The following is a 20,596-nucleotide window of genomic DNA, read 5'->3' on the forward strand; positions in this document are numbered from 1 at the left end:
AAGAGGAAAAACAGCATGTAGGTTTGGTGGTTTGGTTTGAGGGAAAACGCAAAATGCAAATTCCTCTGTCAAATTAGAAAATCAAGGTTTATTAGTATGACAGCTTCAAGATCTTAAATTCCTCAAGTAGAACACAATAAATCCTAACAATACTTTTCATCATTTTATCTGCTGCAATTTTAATCTGCCACTACTTGCCCTTTAACCATTATGTTCTACAAAGTTTGTTTTTATATATTTTGATTTTTTTAAAAAACAACTCACCAACATTTTTTTCTGAATTTGACTATTCAATTAAATAAGATCCTAATTTTTACATAAAATTTATTTCACCCAAGCTTTGAATGGGTAAGTATTAGGAGTTCTGTAATTTGTAAAAGGCACTAGATCTCACCTGTATTTGAAACCTGACTTGAAAACTGCAAGGGTACATATAGCAGACAACTTCCTATCTAGAAAAGAGATCCTCTTTATACTATAGATCTGTACTCTAAAATGCAGTTGGATGGTAGATACCAGTAGCTGGGTATTTTGAATATTTTGAATCTGTGTTTGTTGTTACCTTACCTTTCAAGATGAACATAGTGGCGAGAAAGAACATTCTTAATCATAACTACAGTTTTTGCATATATCTCTGGACTGATCAACCTAGAGAAATACAGTTTGGCACGAAGAAAATATCCAATCGGCCACACCCATTCCTAAATAAAGAAGGACAAGAGATGATTATCAAAGCAGTTGGTTTGAAAAGTCGACTACACTTCTAAAATTGAAGCAAGTAGCTCTTACAGGTCCTTGGTGATAATTAAACCCTCTGGATACGCTGTAGTTGTCATTGTCAAGAGCATTATCATAGACTCCACAGTACACCATATCACTGCAAGAAACAAAAAAATGTATTATGTAAAGTCTTAATTAAAAATTATACACATAAAAGGAAAACAGAAATTAACTGAAGAAGTTGTCATTTACATTCATTGATGGTTAAGTTAGGGAGGTCTCTACCAGTTTCTGTACTTTACTTGACAGTGGAATTCCAAGTAAAGTTTAAATTTGTAGAAAAATGGTCAACGTCTTGAAAGGACTTAAGAATCATAATTTTACCCTTTTACTCAAACTGTAGTGCTATATACTGTATCAAACACCATATGTCCAGGGATGCAAATTCAACATCTTTGGTATGATACCAAATTTGACTTGCTTACTGTGAGGCATCCAAAACCACCCAGCCACTGCCTATATAAAGAAATCAATTGCATGGACTTCTAGAACAGCAAAACAATTGTTCTGGAAGTACTTCCTGCAGCCTTATTTCATTGGTATAAATGAAGATTTCACATCATCACCACCACTCCCATCCTACATCAAATAATTCCTACTTGTCATGCTTATCATCTTTAGCAATTAGCACTTGATCTTATATCTACTGTACTTACTCCGGGTCTAAGGTTTTCATGCCTAATGGACCAAGAAGCTTTTCCTCTGCTATCTGCAGAGCTTTCCAAGCTCTCTCAGGTGTGAACAACTCAGGGGCCTAATAAAATAAAGATTTAATGAATAATCTCTGCGCATATACATATATAAGGCTGTATACAAATGCAGAAGACAGCAAAAAGCCTGAGTTTTGCATTACTGAATAAATTTCTGTAATCTGAAAGAGTAAACAAGAAAATAGAAGGTATCCAGTGCTTTCTTAAATTTTGTTTTTATTTTATATACCCTGGCCAAATATTATTACTGAAGCTCTTTATAAATCTTTACAATTCTTTACAATGAAGACAAAGAATCCATCCTTTTTAGCCAATTTGATGGGAAAAGCAGCCTCCCAGACCTAGCCATAAAAGATATTCTGAATACAATGAACATGACAAATTGGCAAGTCCTGTCTTGATACATTTTTAGGAGACAGTCCAAGATGGACAAATATTAAAAGCATGGAAAAAAAGCTGCTTTCACAAAGTTATTCCAAGCAATGTATGTTCCTGATAGAATGCCAAGAAGATGGACCTTAAAATTTTCTTCGTAACTGAAGTAAGCTTGCATTTAAGTGCAAAGTCCTCTTTCCACTCCCCCACACTTACCACAACCATTGCTACTGGAAAATTTGGCCTGAGCTGGTAATCACACCATGGACTTGAAGCTCCATAGCTGTCCTTATAAATTCCACGTTTGTGTACAAGATCTGGGTGTTTTTCATTAGGATCTGCTGGATTCTCAGAGACAAAGAATAGCCTTTCAAAGTGTCCTTGAATTTTCCTGTCCCACTCATCATATGTGATAATCTCCTCCTTTCCTGTAAGATGTTACATACAGTTTTAATTTTCTGCAATCAGCCACAGTGACAACAGCAGAAGTATGCTTCTTGAATTCCTGAATATAATAGAATATATTACAGAATATAACAGAAGCAGACCTAGAATCACCTCTCTCAGTTTGTTATTCCCTACATTAAGGCAAATTGTACAGATCACTGAAACTGCAACAGCTCACTGAAATTTCTAGTGAGACTAAAACAAGATCAAAGTCTCCACAGGACACATATTCACTTGGGCTGGCTAAGCTTAAAGTAACTTTGTGATTAGAAGAGTATTCCCTCTAAAACATAAGGGACTTCCAATGATATTTATGTAAATATTCCCAGCAAGGGTTTTTCTGTGTTATGAATATTGGCAGAGGGACAGAAAGAGAAAATAAAGACAAGTGTCCTTGTCTTTAAAACTTAAAAAGCAGTTTGCATTCTTGCAATGAAAGATAGAATCATCATAATACACAGTAACCTTATCACTTATATCCATTTTGAGAAAAAGCATTCGCCTCTGAAATTTCTTTATAATCCACTGAATAAACTATTTGAAAAATTGAGAAGACAATATAAATTCCTAATAAATTTTTATAGTAACAGAAGGATTTTGATCATACAAGATAGTTTCTCAAGTTTTTGCCCTTTTACGCCCAAACCTTCTTCTGAGGTTATATGGTCACTATTTCATTATTTTTGTAGCCCAGTAATGCAATTATGAGATGTGCCTGTTCTTACCATGTCTTTTTACAGTGACTCCACGGAATGGAAATATGTTTTTCCCAGATAAATCCATCAACCAGCGAACAGCTGACTTGCACAGGCCAACCATTTCCACAGCAGAGCCATCTCTAAAATAATGATGATGAAAACCCTCATTATTTACTTTAAGAAGGCTATTAAAGTTCAATGCGTAACTGAAAAATTTAGATTAGTAAGTATCTTATTTAGACAATTTCTTTTTTCTCATTTGCCTACTATTCCCCTGTTTCTCAGTCAAGGAATGAGCTTGATTGTAAATTGGGTAGCAAATACCTTTTTCTGTCCAACAGCCTTATTTGAAGTGGTATTATCGTATCCAGCTAATTAGCACAAATGGAAGATAATTTTATACCAGCGATTAAGAACATGAAAAAATGATGAATGCAAAATGTGGTCCTCTGATGTTAAAATGGTCTTTAATACAAAGCTTCTCAACTGCACATACACTTCTGTAACTTCAGTAATAGTTCTGCCATAAGAGATTACTCAAGTCAAAAGTGAGGGATTAAAATAAGCACTTAATGCACTTCTTGGACTTGCTTCTTTTTTCAGATAATATTCATGTAATCAATATATACAAGTATTTCATATTGTATCATACTCAGCTTTACTGTCTACTTGATGGAAATTTCTCTCTCACATCACCAACTCAGCCTCTTTTGGGAAGTTCCTCAGTCTCTCTTGGCTCTCAATTAAAATGCTTGACTTGTCAAACAAAATAACATTTTCCTCAATTCTCACAAATGGATGGCAATTGATTTGAAGCTGATACTATACTAAATTCAAGCAAGGATGCTGCAGCAGTTTGCTAGCACATAATAAAGAGCCTATTTCAAAACACTTAATCTCAACTCTAAAAATGTAGATGTTGTAAATATTTTTGAATTCAAACTAAGAAGTATTCAAACAACACAATTATCAATATATAACTCATATGAGAAGTCTGAATAACAAAGTCCTGGTAGTACAAGTATACAGTATTTCATAAATTATATTTTACTACTTGAATTCAGAAGTCAACTCTTGGCATGGAGCTAAGACTGACAGAAGCCATGGGCTTCACCTGCCCAAGAACACAGCTTTTGACTTCAAATCAGCACAAAGAAAAAAGTTCCATTAACAGTTTAGCAAGTAGAAACACTTAGAACATTTGAGAGATCATCTCTCAGATGTGTCAGTAGAACTCATAGTGGTTCTGCAGAATTATTTAAGTTAAAAAATTTTAAAAAAACCCTGCCTAAAGCCTGGCTTTCATACCTCGGAGTAGCTGGAATTCCTTTGTTGCGAGCTTTGTCGCTTTCTCCCATTTTATCCATCCAAGTGCCACAATTGAAGCGGTTCCCTCCAAAGACAAAGCCAGTTTCATGGTCAATGCCTGCAGTTACGTTAAAACCTGGCAAGAAAGAATATCAGGTATTAACTTAATTTCTTAGATAAAACAAAACCCCAACTATCCACACTTCCAACCCAAACATCCTAATAAACAAAAAGACCTTCCAACAAGACCTGAGGTAGGTTTCTGAAGGAAACTGTACTTTAAGTGAAATTTTAAAGATAACTTGCACCATAACATATAACCAGTTGCTAACAATAAACTATTATTTAGGCATTCCAAAAATATTACATGTACATAAAGTAATATAGTTTTTATTACAATAAATATAATTTTATTTTAAAAAACATGATCAGTAGAAAGACAAAATAAGACAAAAAGGGAATACAAAATATACTCATCAACTTCTGTTTTACACAACAAGTATTCTGTGTATTTACCTTCGTCTCTCATTTTTTCATCAATCTGAGGACCAGCATTTCTTTCTCGGAAATTTATGCCTTCCATATGTCGTTGCATTGTTTCCTGTATTACTTCATAAAGTGGCTGATCCTAGATTTGTTACATGTTTGGATGACATGTGAAAGGCAAGGTGAAAAATGAGTAGGAAGCATTTCTTAAATCTCTAGTTTATATGATATTCCAAAAAAACTCCCAAACCATCAAACATTTTCAAGTAGCATCCTTGGCATTGGCAATACATTGTATACAACTTCTCATATAAACATTCTTTTCAAGACAAAAAGCAACAAAAAGGTTTAGAAATGGATGAAATTTTTTTTCTTCCTTGCACTTGGTGATGCAAGAAGTGCCTAAAACATGGAATTCTCCTGCTATAATCAAATTTCACCATAAAGAGATAGAAACAGGTTCTTGTAGCTAGAAAAAGATTACATCCTTTGATTAAAACATAACAGTTTTGTTAAATTAGAAGAATTTTTACCACAGTGCCTGCAGGCTGAGGAGAAGAGTCATCTCTTGGGTACATCCTAGAAACAGGACACCTGAGAATGTCTAATCCATTGGGAACAATTTTACAGTACTCCTGGATACACTGAAGCCACCACCACACAGCATCACGACAGTTGTATCTGGCATGTGTCCCCCCACCGAGCAGATTGGGAATGAGACCATGTCTTAAAGTCCCAGCAAATGCTAAAATGATGTTTCTAGAAGAAAAGAAAATCGCAGTCTTGACTAAGTTGCCTTCAAGGCCATTACTGGACCAAGTATCAAGCACAAAGCACATAGGGTTACATTAATAACAAGAAGACAAACAGGATTTTAAAGATAGATGACAAAAGTTTGCTGTTGAAAGCTACAAATTACTCAACTTAGCATGAACTTCTTTTGCAATAAAAAACCACCCATTCCATAACAAATTCCTCAATATGAATACATTTAAATCAGTTTGTACAAAACATTCATCATCTATTCATATGGACAAGATAATCTGCTTTTTAATATGTAGTGATATAGATCCTAATATATATAATCCCACTGAGGTCACAGGGAAGGTTGTTATTGACCTTGTATATGATTACCCTGGTATCCATTCTGATGGGTGGGGTGGAATGGGGACGGAGGGCAGGAGTAGATGGGAAATTCCTATTAAAATACAGAGAGGTGACAGCAACTGAGGTTATGAGAAGTTTCATTTGAGAACCGTTGCGCATACCTTGCAGAAAACACGGATTCCAACTAGCTTTAAAAGGCAAAATACACATTCTAGTTGACTGCAGATCTCTCTGCATGAGAAAGCTAACAGTTGGCCAAATGTATAACAGCATAAATACATGCTGATTTACGTCAATAATTTTTATGTTTCTATTATGTGTTAAGCTCCATTCAAATTAATGTTCATCAAAATATCAAATTCATCTGCCTTATGTATGGCTCATGTCAGGTTAAATATTTACAGCTACCAGATTGCAATGCAAAATTAGCTGATTTCTAGTATCAACAAACAAATACTAGCAGTTACAAAAAAACCCATGACAGACCTGCATTCATGCCTTTCTGATTAAAACTGTATTCTCTTTTGATACTTCAAATTTTTACATAAATAATTCTGAAATTATTGCTCAGAAACAATGATGCAAGTATTACTGAAACAATCACTTTGTCCAAAGTCAAACAGTAGCATTGCTGGGGTTAAATCTATCTTATCTCTACAGAACACCAACTTTGTATCAGTGCTAAGAAAGCAAAAGAGTATTTGAGTAGTATTTTTAATCCCCCTTAGAGGAAGCTCCCAAATATGTCTAGTGCCATTAAAGTTTTACACTGCACATCAACTTTTTCTAAGAGCTTGTGCATCAGCTCAGGTTTTGAGAGCATTGCTTTCTCCTAACTGCCTACAAAGCCAAGAAGAACAAGGCTAGGCCAGTCTTACCTTGCTTCTAGATAGCGCCCAGTAACTAACAGTAGACCTCTTAGTGCAATAAAAGTATCCCTTCCCCACGAACGAAAAATTCCAGAAGAAAAGTGAGGTAAACCTGAAGAGAAAAATCATTGTTTATTTGAAATATTGTAATCTAAGAAAAACTTATAAATGAGGATAAATTTTTTATGCCTGGTTATTTTATACATGTGTGCTTGGAGATTTCTGCTGTATCAATTAATTAGATGAACAATCTCCTATACCAAGTTCTTGATAGAATTAAATACACCCTATTCAAGAACAACATCTTCTAGAATTTCAAGATCACATGAAACCGTTTCTCATACTAGGAACAATAACATTTAAAGTTTTATTAAATCACTTGGCAACTTAAAAAAAAGGTTAATTAAAAGAAACAAAAAACTAACCAAAAAATCAGAACTCTGACAAGACTGTAACACTTTGTTGGTAAGAGTTTATGTATGAGTTGTGGCATCTCAGCAGCATAAAGAGGATGAGACTTGTTCTCAGACACTGAAAGACATCCTGCTTCTCTTTTCCAGCTGCCTATAGAACTATACATTTTACTGCAGACATTCTAACATGTAGCTTTAGGAATGATTCTGATAAGTTCTAATAATTAAAACAGTAAGGTCCATACTTTTCTTCCATTTGTTTCCTTTTATGATCTATTAAACAGAAATGGTAACAGAACATGGTAAGGTTCCAAACCAGAAGTCTCTTCTGCTTGCTTGACAGAACAACATTTCACTTTTTATCACTTACTTTAACAAAGTATTTGCTAATTCTCAAATATGGCCTCCACATCTCTGCAAATTTATAGTACATGGCAGCAGCACTTGAGAATGACAGTCTGTGTAGAATTTAAAAATCTCAGGCACAACTACCAGTGAGTATGTGAACGGAATATTTAAAACCAAACCCGTCAGTATAGTTAATCTTTATGACCAGCTTAAGGGAATACTGTGCCTCTGTGCATCCAGGTAACACTAAAGCAGGCAAATGGAATGCTATTAAAATCCAGAAACTAAAAGCAATAAACTTAGGTAAGAGTAATGGCAAAAAGAAGAAAAGCACTCCACTCAGAGATGCCACTGCATCTGTGGATATTTAAAAGTTTCCATGGCTTCGGAAAAGGAATGAGTGAACTCAGAACCAAAACAAATTAATTCTAAGCCACAGAAGATAATACTTTGGACATAGGCAAATGCTCATAGGAAGACTGCCAGATGCTGGCAGAACATTTGGAGGTATAAATGCTACTTGCTGACTGCTTTTAAGCTCTTTCCCTTTGGAGACAGTTTCAGATCAGGAGTTGTGGTCTGCTAATGGTTCCTTCTGAGAACTTGCAAAGCATAAATTTACTCTTGTTACTCCATTACAATTCACTTTTTAAACTCACATTTATAAAAGATAAACTAAAACCCCTTATGATAAGTATACTCATTTCAAGCAAGTCTTCTGGAAAACATATTTGTAGACCTCTATATATGGTAACAACAAATATAGAAAAAAAGTCTCAAAAGTCTCAAAATAAAGCATCTCCCTACCAAACTCCATGAGTACTACTAGAGAAAATCCCCAAACTTTCAACATGAGGAAATTTTGACTTTAAACACAAGGGAAAAGTGAGTGAAAGTGCTGCATCTTATACAGTTTCTGACATATGGCTCTCAAACATGATGCAGAAAAATTCAATATAGTTACTAAAACCAGTTTAACTGCTTTGGAAGACTTCTTTTTTTTAAAGGTTGTTCTCACTTACCAGCTGCCAAGGAAACACAACATTGCTCTTTCTGATTTGTAATCTCATTCAGCCTATAGGGAACGTCATGTAAGGAAGGAGACAGATCTGGCAGACAAGAGTATTTTCCTATCCCACATAACTGGATTGAACCCAAGGAAAGGTGTTTAACAAACATTGATCCATTTTGCACAAAGCTGTAATTCAAAACAATTAAATTAAAATAACTTTGCATTCAACAATAGAAGTCTATAAAATGTACCTTTTTTCATTAACAGAAGGCTATGACAAGCATTACATATAAGAAATATAAAAAACTAGCAATGAATTAATACTAGCATTTTTCATTAACTGATTTTTTATCTAAGATTCAATTTGTAAATCACTCATTTTCCTGAAATGGGTGCCCAACATTAGGAGTCAAATCTCAATTGATTAATGCCAGTGGAAGTGTTTATAATATATATTTCTAGAAAAAAGTAAAAAAAAGTTGTTTTGGTTTAGTTAATGCCTATACGCAGACCTAAAATTTCAAAAATATAATAAATATTTTATTATGAATAAAAGTTTGTCAAAACTAGTCAGTATTTTTAAAGACCATATTTTTACATATATATCCAAAATTTGCAAATCAAAAAGTCTGTTAAAGGCATTGCTTGAAATAGTTGATCTCCATTCTCTAAGCATTTTTTCATAAAATATATTACGCTCCATGATTTCACAGCCATACCAAATTCTATTCCCATTTTAATTTCCCTGTTTTTACACAAGATATCCACTTGGTCAGCATATTCATAGCTAGAATAAAACCTCCATGAAATGCATCTCCCTTTCCTTTGCAAGAAAAAAGAAGCAGACTCTGAAGATGAAACAGTTGTTTCAAAAAGTAAGCAGACTGCTCATATAATGGGGAGTAATAATGGAGAAGTTTTGAACAAAGCATCATTGTAGAGAAGTGTTGAACAAAGCATCAGCATCAAATACAATTGGGGATTTTTCTTAGTTACCTGAACTTTAAGGAATCATTGCAGTTACAGCCAGAAAAAAAAAAAGCTTCTAAAGACTCGTAAAAAAGATGCTGGCTTTGGGTTTCCTCCTCCACTGCACAATGACAACCATGGTTATAAATTGAAACCCTGTATATGTGTCTGAACTCTCAGTCTTCCAAACCACCACTGTTAGAAGATGGACTTGATAATTCTCTACCAATTGTACCCTTTCACATTAGAGGAGTATGAAAATATTCAAATTACATTCTCCAGCAGATAAACCATAAAAGGTTCTGGTATATACAAATGCCTTTATAGTTTTGATAAAAAGGCCAAGCATACCTCGACATCTGATGCCATCCTACATCCAGAAGCGTTGTGTATGCTCCCACTAATATGGCATCAAAGTAACATGGGATGAGGTAACGTGGAATTCTCTTTAGGTAGACAAACATGGCCCTCAACCATTTACCAACCTATTAACATACAACAGAATTAGAACTCGATCCATCGAATTTCAAAAGCCAGTGCTTTCAGGATCCATTTTGTTACAGTTTTGGATATGTATTACACTCCAGTTATGCTGTACTCTTCTGCTCCAAATATTCAGCTAAAAGACATGAACTCTAAGAAGAGTACTAGACAAAAATGTGTATTGCATCTATATTAAATAGGCCAAAATGTGAAGTATAGAAGGAGACTACATTTTGCTAGACTTACAGTTGAAAAATGAACTACCATGAAATTTTTATTAAAATTAAGTAACAAGGAAAACTCACAACTCAAAAGGCATCACTATAATCTAAGCATAAGAAGGAAGTTTCACATTGCTAAAAAAACAAGACTGAAGAGATAAAGCTTAAGACCAGGAATAAAAAGTTATCAGAGCTTAATTATGTAGAGTCACTTGGCAATATGACTGCAGGTGTGTGTGTTTGACTCAGGATTCTACAGCTTCACATCCTTACATCATTGGGAAACATCTGACATCTGGAAATTATTTTTCTTATCTTCTAATCCTGCTAGATAACATAATGACAACTCTAGCAAATCACTTAAAGATTTAAGCCCTGCAGATAAAGAATGCACCTGTCAAAATATCACATAATGAGACTATACTAACAGCAAAATTATAAAGTTTAGTTTCAAATGACTTAAGTATTTGAATGAGACATTACAAATTAAGGACTCAAAAATACATAGGAAAAAAAGCAGTAGTCTTTGATGAGTAGTAAATGTGGCAAGTATTAGACTAACTTGTTTTCTAGAAAAGCTCTGTTTCTTGGGTCAAATTCAGCATTTGCCTCAGTACATTAGACTTTTTTATCTGTGCTTTTGCTTTGTATTACTAGACTTGACTTCAGGAATTAAACAAAGTAAGAATATTAAAGCCCTTATTATTGTATTTTTAGGCAAGTTACAAAAATCAGGTTTTGTGAAATAAATAAAGCAGTTTGCATGTAGGAAAATAAACTATGTCAAAGAAAAGGACCGCACTGGAATGCAGCTATAAACCAACTTTGAATTGCAGAAATTCCTGTCTTTCCAGTGCTTGGCTGACTGTAACTATCATACTCATGTATGCATTAGTATTTAGGCACCATCTTGAAAGTACTTAAAGAACAAACTATCCCAAAAAAACCACCCCCAAACCTAAGGAAAAAAAGTATCGGTAATTTCATTTTTTATTTGAGGAAAAGTAAAACAGGGAGGGACCCCTGCAAGCCTTCACGCAAGAGCTAACAATATCTCCATGCCCTTCACATTTTTCATTTCCCTTTTGCAATCTATTCTTTAATAGGTTTGAGGGAAGAAATATTAGTCTGAATTAAACAAAATATATCAGTAATTGAAAATGAAACAAACTAGCAATTTAAAACCCCAAAGTTACCAAATAAGTATTTTTACTCACTTCTGCACAGGCTCCAGCACGCGAAATCAGACGATTACTGACATAATCAATCATCCAGTCTCCAGATCTTAAATTATCACAAAATGGATGACCCAAATCATTCTTTGGTCTAATGTCTGCCATCACTGACATTAACCCTGAAGATATAAACCCAACTCTGTATTAAAAGACACACCATTATCACAAACAGCAATTACAGTTCAGAAGGAAAAGGTACACAGCAACAGATGCTTTAACTAGATTGCTCCTCTCCACCTGCATAACAAGTTAAACTACAACCCAATTCCAGTTTCCTCTGCATAGATCCTAGAGACTTATGAAAATTATTGCAAATAACCAGCATGATGGAATTTGTATGTGTGATAAATGACTTGCACTCCTCAGTAATCTAGTAACGCCTCAGGTTAAATTAATGCAACTTTTCACTGGGAGTATATTTGTTTTCCTTCTACTCTAAAAGTCCAGGCAATGGTGTTAAAACACATCCTGGGGTACAGTGTTAAGTTTCAAAGCACTGAGAGAGAGGGGTTTTGTTCTAGTATAAGATTTCCTGGGTACAACACCAATTAGTAGCACAGCCAAGTAGAAAAAAAAATTACCTTTTTTACCAAACAATGGCAGCAGCAATACAATAGCATTATGATGTGATCCAGATCGAGCAGCTCTTATTTACTATTTTTACTTAACAGAAAAAATAATGCTGAAACTATTACCTTGGAGGCCTGCATACTTTAGGGGGGACCAGTTTGGTATGTTGTAACAGCCTCCACCATCTTCCTGTTCTTCTGCCTCACATCTATACAGCACTTGATTTAGTTCAGCCAAAGTTAGTTTAGATGCAATTCTGAAAAAACAGGGGAGAAAAAAACCCCAAAAAACCGCAAAATAACATCAGTAGGGAAACAGGGAAAGGATTTCACAAACAATTCTCATTTCAGACTTACATTAAATCACCAAAATATATACAGTTCTCTCAACACTTCATCTTGGAAATTAGGAGCCTGATTTTTTGGGTGTTCCAAGATGTTCTCGGATGTTTCAGTGATAATTTAGAAACATTATTATTTAGATCTGTATTAAATACAAAATCATACCCAAACAATCACACCCCAACACTAAGATGCAGACCATGTTGGAAAGTATACTTTAGGCAGCAACTTACAGAAACTGGGAAGTTTTTCAGTATTAACCCCACTTAGTATTATACATACGTGAAGATCTCTGAGTTTTCATAGCACTCTGACAATTCAAACCCATCTGTATCACCACCACCAAAATTCAACAACCCTCAGTACATGTACATAATATCCTTTGCTCCCCTAGTAGCTCTCTTGGTTCTATGTCAGAAACCTAAAGAATACTTACGAAGAAAATGGTGTTTTTAATATTGGTGCCGAGTGATCATCAGGAAGACTTCCGGATTTAAAATGAGCGCTGAACTGGATCAAATGATTGCGGAGTATCCCCACAGCCTCTTGTGCCTTTGGGTCCAGACTAACTCTGTAAATAAGAATGTATATCTTATAGAAATAAAGCACTTAGAAGAACTATTCTCCAGGCTCATATTTCTTTTCAAACTTACACAGCCATACGGCAATTACTATAACGTACCTGAATACTATTACACTTCCTGGTGTTAATCTTTCAAATTCTATTTCTTGAACAAATTCATTTGGCCCTTTTATAGCAGTTCCAGCTTGCTTTATGATTTTACTGTCCTTTATCTTAAAAAAGAAAACATATTTGCAACTGAAATTCACTGTCGCTTTTTCTAATATAAAATATAAAAAAATTAAAATTATTACATCAGAACATAGGTGAAGGAAGCTAATTACCTGGATATGCTCTCTGAGTTCCACTGTAAAATTAGGCAATCCATTTATAAAATGCAGATCTTTTTTGTAAGGACTAGCACTTCTCTCAATTGTCCTTGCCTCAAGTACTACTTCATCTATTTTTCCTAGAAAAAGTTAAACCGTGTTGCAGCTCTTAGGATATTTGAAATGAAAAAAAGTGATTATTTCAAAATAATGAAACAGAAGCTAAAATTTAAAAGCTGAATATTCAATGTATAAGTCTCTGTTGTACAGCAGAGGAACAGAAACACATGGCAGGGATTTTAAATATCTATAAATATTAATTACACACTCATATGCTGTACTGTATTTAAAATGGCAATTTTCATTATTTTTTTAATAAATTAATCATAAAACCAGATGATGAGAGAATAACAACCTGTCTCTACTGGTCATCAGCCTTCTTAGTTTCCCTATTACCTTTTAGGAGACTATGCTAGATTGCTCTCCAACTACAGCTACAGATGGTTTATCTTCAAAGGGTAACAATTTATTATTAATATACAAATTTTAATTTTCTCTACCCTTTAAATAATTTACAGACATAGGGTATACAGGTTTTGTAAATATCTTAAAATATAATGGAACTGATTTTAAAATCAAGCCCACACATGCACTCAAAGAACTGAGTATATTTAAAAAGCCAGTTTGGAAAGCTTCTCTTCAGAAACATTTCCAAGTAATGCACGGAAATCATTATACTTTGGTTCTTTTAAGTACAGTAAATACTCGGCATAATTAATTATGTATATACTGCATACATATTGTCTTTAACTTATTCAATAGAGTTCTTATCAAGATGTATTTTCAAGCCACAAAATAGCTATATATATTTGAAAGCTGAACAGAAATGGAATCAACAGATAGGATAAAATTTTAGCCTCTCTCCTCAGTACAACAGAATAAACAGTAATCCCCCCAACTCTGTACAAATAAGCTCTCACTATTAACTATTATTAGCTCACAAAAGAAGACCGTAACACCCCCCCCATACAAACCCTCAAGGGGAGCTTGCAGCAGGACTATACTCAACAGGAATGTTTCTGAAAACCCTAAGCACTACAAGTCTGTTACTGGCTCTTTAACCACTTTTGGGACATACATGTTCGTACATATAATAGGGGCATTATATACTAAAAGTTCTCATATGGATTTTGTGTGCATGCGCTTGAAGTTAAAAAGCATGAATAATTTTAAATTTTTGTACATGACAACAGCTCTTGGAAAGAAGTCTGTTTACCTGGGATACACATTTCAGGCACTTCTTTACTGTAGAAACAAGTCTTAGGATCCCTGAAGGCAGTTCGACACACAGCCACAACAGACTGGTGTGTGTTAGGGCAGTGTCTTGTCACTGCAACTATATCTTCATCAACTTGATCTACATACACCTACAAAAGACATAACATGGCAACTGTGCTCATTCAGAGCACACATATGAAGAAATTGCACTGTTACCCTAACTTCTTGCCTGATTAAAGCCTTTAGCACCCAGCTCCTGATGCAGTCTGTTTATTGCCAGCCTTCCTGCTAGAATTCCTGTTTGGAAATTAACTTCACCAGAGGTCAGATGTGCTGCTGGATTCCATTTTGCATAAAACCTCTCTTCAGATACTACAGAGATCTGTAAAAAATAAAATTTAAGCAAATATGAACTACTCTAAGAAATAAAAACTACCACACCTTGAGGTCTGAACTGTATAATAAATTCAAATTTCATATGAAGCTGGACAATCTGAAGTAATGCCAGACGGCAAACTGCCTGGAATTTCAAAAAAACAACATTCAAATATGTGTTCTAGGATGAGAAAGACAGGTATTTTTAAAGGTAGCTTCGGAGTTGAACTGGAAACACATACCTGGTGTGGTACTAGCTCATCATAGCCTTTAGTACTTCCTGTAGCACAGCATGCCATGGAAACAATCATGGCACTGGGAAGAGCATCATATGCCGATCGGTGCTGCATAAGAAGATACATAGGTAATAAATAGTGAAACCAAGAAAATGCAATCCTCCCAATTCAGCATATAGAAGATACACTCAATTTAACAAAGGAAGTGCTAATCCCATGGTCATCATCTCCTCAATTACAATACAATTATTAGAGAAATTTTTTATGAATGAACTATGAAAAGCCACTTCAAAATAATCATCAAAAGAAGCACTCCCTGCCCACCACTCTCTCATTCCTGCCTGTAAACAAGCTCAGGAGAACAGGTCAACAAGCAGAAACAGAACCATCTACAGCAGCTGGAAGAAATACTCAAACCAGCTTAATTACTAACTTCATATACTTCTCCCCTTAAAAGACAAAATCTTGCATGTCAGAGGCTATTGTTACAAATTTTTTTTTCTGTGCATGAAAGCTTAAACTGAATTGCATTTGTTCTAAATATTGTTCAGGATATCCAGATTGCATCAAGCCCTCCCACAGTTCAGAAGTATTACTTCAGAAAACATTAAAGGTAAATATTTTTTTTTTATTAGGTGCTCACCTGAATTGGACATTCGTTATCATGTGTAATATCCATGAACAGGGCATGAGCAATAGCTGGCATCAAAGGCCTCAAACGTGGCTGAACAAAAGATCCCACAGGCTCGCCTCCAAACCGATAGACCAACCTCCCCTCTTCATGGCTATTGTAGGCAGTCATGGCCTCTAAAGAACAGAATACCTAAGTATTTGCATAACAATAACTACCACACAGGACAGCACACAAAGATGTTAAATGTGGCATTTAGAAGCTGTCATTTTGGTGTGTTCAATCATAAAATCAAACACATACAGCTATATTCTCTAGTGCGGAAACACAGCCTTGGAATACTCCATTTACTACAATATATTAAGAAAGAGAATGCTATTGGAAAAAAAAGATCAAAAAGCAGAGATCAAAACATTTCTCACAGGCTTTAAAAAACTCATGCAACAAAAATCAGACATGATGCAGGACTTACATAGCAGAACTGTGCTACAACTCCTTTTTCCTTCACTACACCAAGAGTGGAAATATTTAACCTTCTGTAAACTAACAAAGGAGGTCTTCTCTTATTTTATGGCTAGTACTGTATTTTTTGCCAAGTATCAAAAAAGTCACAATACAGAACCTGTACTTCTGATTATATGGAGTATGAAATTTAAAGTGCATAATCCAGTAGAAAACTTTTTCTTGGAAAAAGCATGTCATCTATAATCTCTCGTTGGAAAGAGACCACACACGCAGCAAGCCTACCTCTTATTAAGGAGGTAATGCCCAGCCTATTCACAAAGATATTGTCCAGCTCCTCATTTCCTGTGAACAGTTCAGCCACTACATACAAATCGGCTCGCAATTTTCTAGCTGTGTCCAGCATGTACTGCAAAAAGCACAGCCAAAAAAGCCACAGAAAGGGGAAAGGTAGATACAAAAAAGGACAAGTTTCAAAGCTAGGCAGGGATTGGACAATAGGAAAATGCCATGCAGCAAAGATAAACAGAAAGCCAAAATTAAGAAACAAAACAAGTTGTTACATAGAAGAGGACACACATAACATAACATAAGCAAAACCAAGAATTAGCATACAACACAGGAGAAGTTAAATGGAACACAAAGAAGAAAAGGTAATCGCATAAGCAAAGAACATGAATATGTAAGAAAAATAAAAAAGCATACCAATGTTAGTTTCACATTTAAAACTCCAAACCATACACGAAAATCCTACATAATTTTCATCTGCTTATTGTACCTCTAATCAGGCTGGTAATTCCCAGGCGGTTGACAAAAACATTGTCAATGTACTCACTGCCCGTGAAGAGTTCAGCTATCACATAAAGATTAGGTCTGACTGATCTGGCTGTTGCTAGCATCTCCTATAGATCATAATATATTTTTAATGCAAGACATCCATTGTCAGCTATGTATACACAAACATTAACATGAATGTTAACAGAACAGAAATGATTCATTCATATACGCAGCACATTAAAAATATTGATAACATTTAAGTTTCAGAAAACCATGGTTATATTTTACAGATGTTACTTATGGATTGAGTAATTCTAGGAAATTTTCTGCAGACTTTAAGCTACCTTGTTTCAAAACAAAATCTTAGCTCAAAATTCAAGAGCAAAGGTTGGGTAAGATCTAAGATCTTGATCTAAGAAACCTGAGCAGCACTTCAGTTTAAGCCTTTGCAGTTACCATTCCAAAAATAGTAACACTAAACAAAAGAATGGCAGAATTTTTGAAACGGCTGCATTTAAGAACTACTTACAATTTCTGTGAGCAAATCAATTTGTTTTAGAGAGCTCTTCATAGATTTATGTAAGCTCTGTAACAAAGTTAAGACTACATGCTTACAAGCTGTACTACTCCAAACCTATTTAAAGTTAATTTACTAAGCAAGTACAACTTCTGGATCTAGTCAGCTACATGGAAAACAAGAAGCACTAGTCTTAGCAATACACCTGCCAGACTAAACTTTTTGCAGGAGTTCATTACAACTTTTTAAATACTGTGAAGTGAACCACTTCCTGCTTAATTTGGCAATAGCAAGACATAGGTGGCAAAAAAATAAACCAGTCAGACTTCCAATCAAGTCTTGGCAATGACTCCAGCTCAAACTGACATACTGGATACTGGCAGTCATTGCACTAGGTCCACAGCTCAGTGAGAGAAAAGTCAGCCAGACCCATCCACATCCACAGTATTTCAGCTAAAGCAGAGAAGTAAAAGATACAATAGCTACTCCACTCTGCTATTTAACATAGCTGAAACCATCTCTGAACATCACCAGACAAGAAAACTTGCTTTTATGCTATGAGGAGGATTCATTCCCACCTGAACTCTGCCACCTAACTCCTGCACTGTTGCTGTGAAATCTGCAGGATCTATTCCACAGACAGGAAGCTGCTTTATAATAAACATGCTTAATTTGGCGTACCTCAGCTACATGAATAGGCGTTGAGTGACAGTTGTCCAGGCGAACACCATGGAAATATTTTGCAGTGATTTCAGTATATTTTTTCATATGTGCCCAGAGGTATGGGCAGTCTTCAGGTTTATTACCATAACGCAGTTTCACACTGTCTCCCCAACAAATGAGCTCTCTTCTCAAGTACACATTTGAGCCTGTAAAGGAAATGAATTCACTTTATTATGTATACACATATAGTATAGAATGTGCACCACAATGAAAATGTGGCATTTTATTTTCTACTACTGGAGAGCAGAAAAAAATCTGTAATGTTTTTTGTTAGAATTTTTACTGTTTGCATCAACTCAAAAATCTATATACACTACACTGATGTACAACTTCACACTTTTCCATGGGAATATTTAGCTTCTATAGTGATACTGAAAGAATTCTTCAGATTGAAATAAAACTTGTTTTAATTCTTCAAACTAGTATAAAAACTGTACTTCAGAAAAAGAAAAAAGCATCAAACAAATGAACAAAATTAGTAGTTTTGTTTTTCACACTGGCCAAATTCAAGAAAGAATCTCACTGTGTTATCATAATCTGTCACAGCAAGAATTTACAATTTTCTCCTCTTTTAACAGCAGACTACGATGGATTTCTAAAGCCAGGAAGTAAAAAACATGCACTGTAAATTACCACAAATTCCCAAAACATTCACGTAAGCACAGCCAACCTTCTTCACTAACAGCAGCACAGCCAGATGGAGAGAAAAAACTGTGCTTCTTTGGATGTACGCTGTGATTTTTTCAAAGGATAATTTAGAGAACTGGCTGCATTTGTTTTGGAATTCCTTTATTGTGCCTTTCTGTACCACAGTTTCACATTTTGCTCTCAGCTGAAATAATGTGTGGCATAAAACAAAGGCATAACACAAATATAAAGCACTCAAAAATCTTTAGCTGAGTTACAAGAGAAACCTCAGTCATGGAAATTAAGAATGCTAACTAAAGCCAGTGACTGAGAGGAATAAAGCATACAAAAGTCTGCCTAGAGGAAAGGGCAGTAATCTGAAGGCAACTGAGCAAAAACACTCTTGAAACACATTATCTCAATCCTTGAGAAGGAGAATAAAAGTAAATAAAATTTAGTGAAAGGGGTGTAGATTAATTTGCATAAATTAAATGCTAACTGTAGATCACTCTGGAGTATGATCACATTAACCTGTAAAGCAGACTCAAACTTTCAAACTGTTTTTAATTACAATTAAACTGGCCTTTGTTTCATTTAGTTTACCAAGTGAATGGCTACTCTGAACACAAGCTTTTTTTGCTTTTATTGGATATCAACACTGTCCCCAAAGGACTTAGACTGCAATATTTTAGTGCATGGTGATTTCATGCCCTATTTTACCTTCACAAGTAATCTGCATACTTAATTTGGATTAACTGGGTCATCTCTTGACTGCCTGACTGCCACTCAGTGGACTTTTCAAGGATCCAGTTTTTGCTCACTAATGCAGTAAAATACTATTCACCTTTTCATTGCATTAGTTTTTCTGCCACACTGTCATTGTCTCATGGAAATGCCAACAAGCACTGGTGTTGGAACAAAGTACAAAGTAAGCAACAAAGACAATGACAAAAGTGGGGAGGCAGGACATCCCCATTTCAGTGGCAAAAAGCTGGTAATTTCCCTCTCAAATCTTGTAAAACTGTACCTCAAATACCAGTTCTTACAGTTCATCTGTATGGTGAATGGGAAATTAAAGTGCTATAAGCCTAGTATCTGCTATTCTTCAACTTCAACAGAATACATCTGGAAAAAAAGACAGATTAAATACAATCCTTTTTGCTTTGGCTAGAATATCAAATGGTTTGTAAGAATTCAAATTTCTTTTACAAACCCGGTTCTGCAAAGTTTCTAAGAGGATCATCTCCCATAACCCAGCCATTATGAGCCATGAAATAACAAGCTTTATCTGGCTGATGTATCATAGTTTCTTCTTCCTCTACAGTGAGCTCTTTGAATGGATATGTAAAATACCTACGGAACAGACAGGCAATTAAAAGAGAAAACAAAGAGATGAGCACCAAACACATACGGAACCTAAACTGTAATTCATTGTCTTTGAAATTAAAGTATCTGCTACGAACTGGATTGTACATAACACAGATAAAAAAGAGCAACTTGCATAAATTATGGAGTTTTCTATTTTGAAGGAAGCTTTGAAGGAGCAAGAACAGATGCTGACACTATCTTGGTGTCAGCTGGTAATGTAAGATTAAAGCCATAGCTCTTTAGATATGAGTGGCATCAAGTACATAAAACGTGAAAGGTGTAAACTTTTCTAGTTCCACTCCTCTTCCACCTACAACAGCAATTTGCACTATGTAAGGT

The 20,596-nt window shown here is 35.1% G+C and overlaps 1 protein-coding gene across 8 annotated transcripts in view; it reads right to left on the reverse strand.

Moving 5' to 3' along the window:
• Positions 1-20,596, reverse strand: part of AGL (amylo-alpha-1,6-glucosidase and 4-alpha-glucanotransferase) — a 36,321-nt gene that overhangs the window by 3,935 nt on the left and 11,790 nt on the right. For 5 of the 8 annotated variants that reach the window (XM_086841791.1, XM_086841790.1, XM_086841789.1 and 2 more), the window contains exons 11-33: positions 20,103-20,242; positions 18,221-18,408; positions 16,531-16,654; positions 15,796-15,959; positions 15,159-15,260; positions 14,771-14,923; positions 14,540-14,690; positions 13,279-13,403; positions 13,055-13,167; positions 12,809-12,943; positions 12,157-12,287; positions 11,444-11,580; positions 9,874-10,007; positions 8,564-8,739; positions 6,790-6,892; positions 5,338-5,563; positions 4,835-4,946; positions 4,319-4,454; positions 3,038-3,150; positions 2,082-2,293; positions 1,437-1,534; positions 790-877; positions 568-701 (exon numbers count right to left, since the gene is read on the reverse strand). In XM_086841791.1, coding sequence (XP_086697917.1) covers positions 568-701; positions 790-877; positions 1,437-1,534; positions 2,082-2,293; positions 3,038-3,150; positions 4,319-4,454; positions 4,835-4,946; positions 5,338-5,563; positions 6,790-6,892; positions 8,564-8,739; positions 9,874-10,007; positions 11,444-11,580; positions 12,157-12,287; positions 12,809-12,943; positions 13,055-13,167; positions 13,279-13,403; positions 14,540-14,690; positions 14,771-14,923; positions 15,159-15,260; positions 15,796-15,959; positions 16,531-16,654; positions 18,221-18,408; positions 20,103-20,242 — 3,195 coding nt within the window. Of the gene's footprint in view, positions 1-567; positions 702-789; positions 878-1,436; positions 1,535-2,081; positions 2,294-3,037; positions 3,151-4,318; positions 4,455-4,834; positions 4,947-5,337; positions 5,564-6,789; positions 6,893-8,563; positions 8,740-9,873; positions 10,008-11,443; positions 11,581-12,156; positions 12,288-12,808; positions 12,944-13,054; positions 13,168-13,278; positions 13,404-14,539; positions 14,691-14,770; positions 14,924-15,158; positions 15,261-15,795; positions 15,960-16,530; positions 16,655-17,023; positions 17,148-18,220; positions 18,409-20,102; positions 20,243-20,596 lie in introns of all 8 variants that reach the window. The other 3 variants (XM_086841794.1, XM_086841793.1, XM_086841788.1) reach the window with 1 other exon arrangement.

The sequence above is a fragment of the Cyanistes caeruleus genome, chromosome 9 (genome assembly GCF_971803275.1).
Source record: "Cyanistes caeruleus chromosome 9, bCyaCae1.hap1.1, whole genome shotgun sequence".
Classification (NCBI taxonomy): Eukaryota; Metazoa; Chordata; class Aves; order Passeriformes; family Paridae; genus Cyanistes; species Cyanistes caeruleus.